Raw genomic sequence first — 2366 nt, forward strand, 5'->3', positions numbered from 1 at the left:
CACACGTGGGGACATAAAACAGCAACTATCATTTAAAATATATATTACTAACATTTTGCCATTAAACCTGCACATATAACCTATCCCCAGATAGCTCAGGTCTGAGTGCACATTATTAGGTGAATGGCACTCAGACTACACGAATACAGTCGAATCGCCATGGAGCCAAAGTCTTTAATCTCACGAACAGGTTCCATGGCATGGCTATCTGGGTTTCCCCATACACAATACAATATAATATAAAACTGCCGAACGCTTCATCGTTCGTCTAATGAACAAAGTCAGGAGGATCTGTGAATTTGGAGCGTAGCGGCTAAAACATAAGAGGAACAAAGGGGGCTGTACGGGCAGTGGAACAGCCGAACAAACAGACGAAAGGAGGCAGCAACAATATAATACAAAGTCAGATGGTTCTGTCACACCCCTCAAGTGGAAGATACAAGGGCCTCCAACAATAGAATGTTGGATACGTAAAGTAGAGGAAATAGATAAAATGGAAGACTTGGTTTTGACAGCCCAACATAAAAGAGAAAAATACACAGAAACATGGGGAGCTTGGAACTTGTTTATAGTATCGAATCATGGGATAGATATGTTGGAAGAAGATATGACAGACTCCTTAGTAACAAAAAGATAACCCCGCAGGAAAGGGAGGAGATAACCTTCTAACCTTTCCCTATTCCCTCCCCCCCTTCTTCCCCTTCCCCCCCCCTTTTTTTTGGGGGTTGATTTGGGTTATATAGAAATAGGGATGATAGGGTGAGAAGAGCATATCCGAAATCAGCTGTGTAATGAACAGATTGATGTAAGAATATATTTGAATATGATATGTTTTGTTTATTGGATTTTGGATTATACTGTCTCTCCCTGAAATCTTAATAAAAATGATATTTGAAAAAAAAGACATCTTCTTGGCTGTGAGGTCACAAGAGTAGGCTTATAGCAGCCTACTAATTCATGGACGCAATGACCAGACAGCCATGTATCTTTCTTAGCACAATGGACACATCAGGAACCCCTTGAGGTACAATGAACCAAGACTGATAAAACATGCTAAATATAACATTGGCTTTAAAGGTGTGGATTAGCATTAAATTATGATTTTTTTTGTCGTGTTATTTAAAAGTTTTCTTACAGATGTTTTAATGTCCTTGTTTCTAAGGCTGTAAATAAATGGGTTAAGCATTGGAATAATGACACTGTACACCATACTAATGTCCCGATCGTAGGTCGGTGAGTAGATGGAGCTTGGCCGAAAATACATAAATATGATTGTGCTGTAGAGGAGAATGACCATGGTGAGATGAGATGAGCAAGTAGAGAAGGTCTTCCTCCTTCCTTGAGATGACTTTAGCGCCAACACTGCTCTTATAATTAGTACGTAGGATATAAAGATGAAGAGCATAGGGCTAAAGACCATGATGGAAGCCTCAATGAAGCCAGCCTGGTTTAGAATTTCTGAACCACCTGAACACGATAGCTGCATTATTACAGGGAGATCACAAAAGTAGTGGTGGATGGTCCATCTACAGAATGGTTGATAGGTGGTCAGCACAATGCAGAAAGCAGAGTGGAGGCACACAATGGTCCAACTGAAAGCCACCAGACAATTACAGGTCCTACTATTCATAATTATCAGGTAACGTAGAGGAAACCAAACTGCACAGATTCGGTCAAAGGCCATGATGGTCAACAAACAACTTTCCATGTTGGCCACTGCCAAAAACAGGAATAGCTGGACAATACAGCCATGGATAGAGATATGGATGTCTCCAGACAGGATGCCATACAACGTCCTAGGGATGATAATGGAAGTAAAACATATATCCACAAAGGCAAGGTTCCCCATCAAGACATACATTGGGGTGTGAAGTTGAAGCTGTGAAAAAATAAGCATGAGGATGAACATGTTTCCTGCAATGCAGAAGACATATGAAACCAAGAAGAAGACAGAGAGAGGAAGGAGAAGTTGAGGTGTATCAGAAAATCCCAACAGAACAAAGCCAGCAAGAGTCTTGTTCTCATAAGGCTCCATGTGTACATCGACTATGAGTATGAAGAAAAGACTGGGATCACATCAAGGTGCCAAACATCTGAATGAATATGTATCCTGCTTTTATAAAAAAAATCATGGGGCATGAGACACTATGTACAGAATAACAAGATAATGCAGTACAATGCCAGAAGAAGGCTACACTGTACAGAAAGAGCAGGATAGAACATTATAGATGATCTGAACCAGTGGTCTCCAAACTGTGACCCTGTGTTTGCCTTTATCTGTCCCATTCCTCCCAATGACACCGTTGATGGTAGACTATTCCTTCCACTGACACCAGTGATGGAGAACTGTTAATTAAATTGACACC

The 2366-nt window shown here is 40.7% G+C and overlaps 1 protein-coding gene across 1 annotated transcript; it reads right to left on the reverse strand.

The window, feature by feature from the left end:
* Positions 1-1090: 1090 nt before the first annotated feature.
* LOC309560424 (olfactory receptor 1L4-like) lies at positions 1091-2035 on the reverse strand (the record flags this gene model as incomplete). The annotated part of the gene is made up of 1 exon (XM_082264059.1): positions 1091-2035. The coding sequence occupies one exon, from the start codon at positions 2033-2035 to the stop codon at positions 1091-1093; it is 945 nt and encodes a 314-aa protein (XP_082120185.1).
* Between the last annotated feature and the right edge of the window lie 331 nt (positions 2036-2366).

This window comes from Pelophylax lessonae (genome assembly GCF_965119305.1).
Source record: "Pelophylax lessonae genome assembly, chromosome: 7".
NCBI lineage: Eukaryota > Metazoa > Chordata > Amphibia > Anura > Ranidae > Pelophylax > Pelophylax lessonae.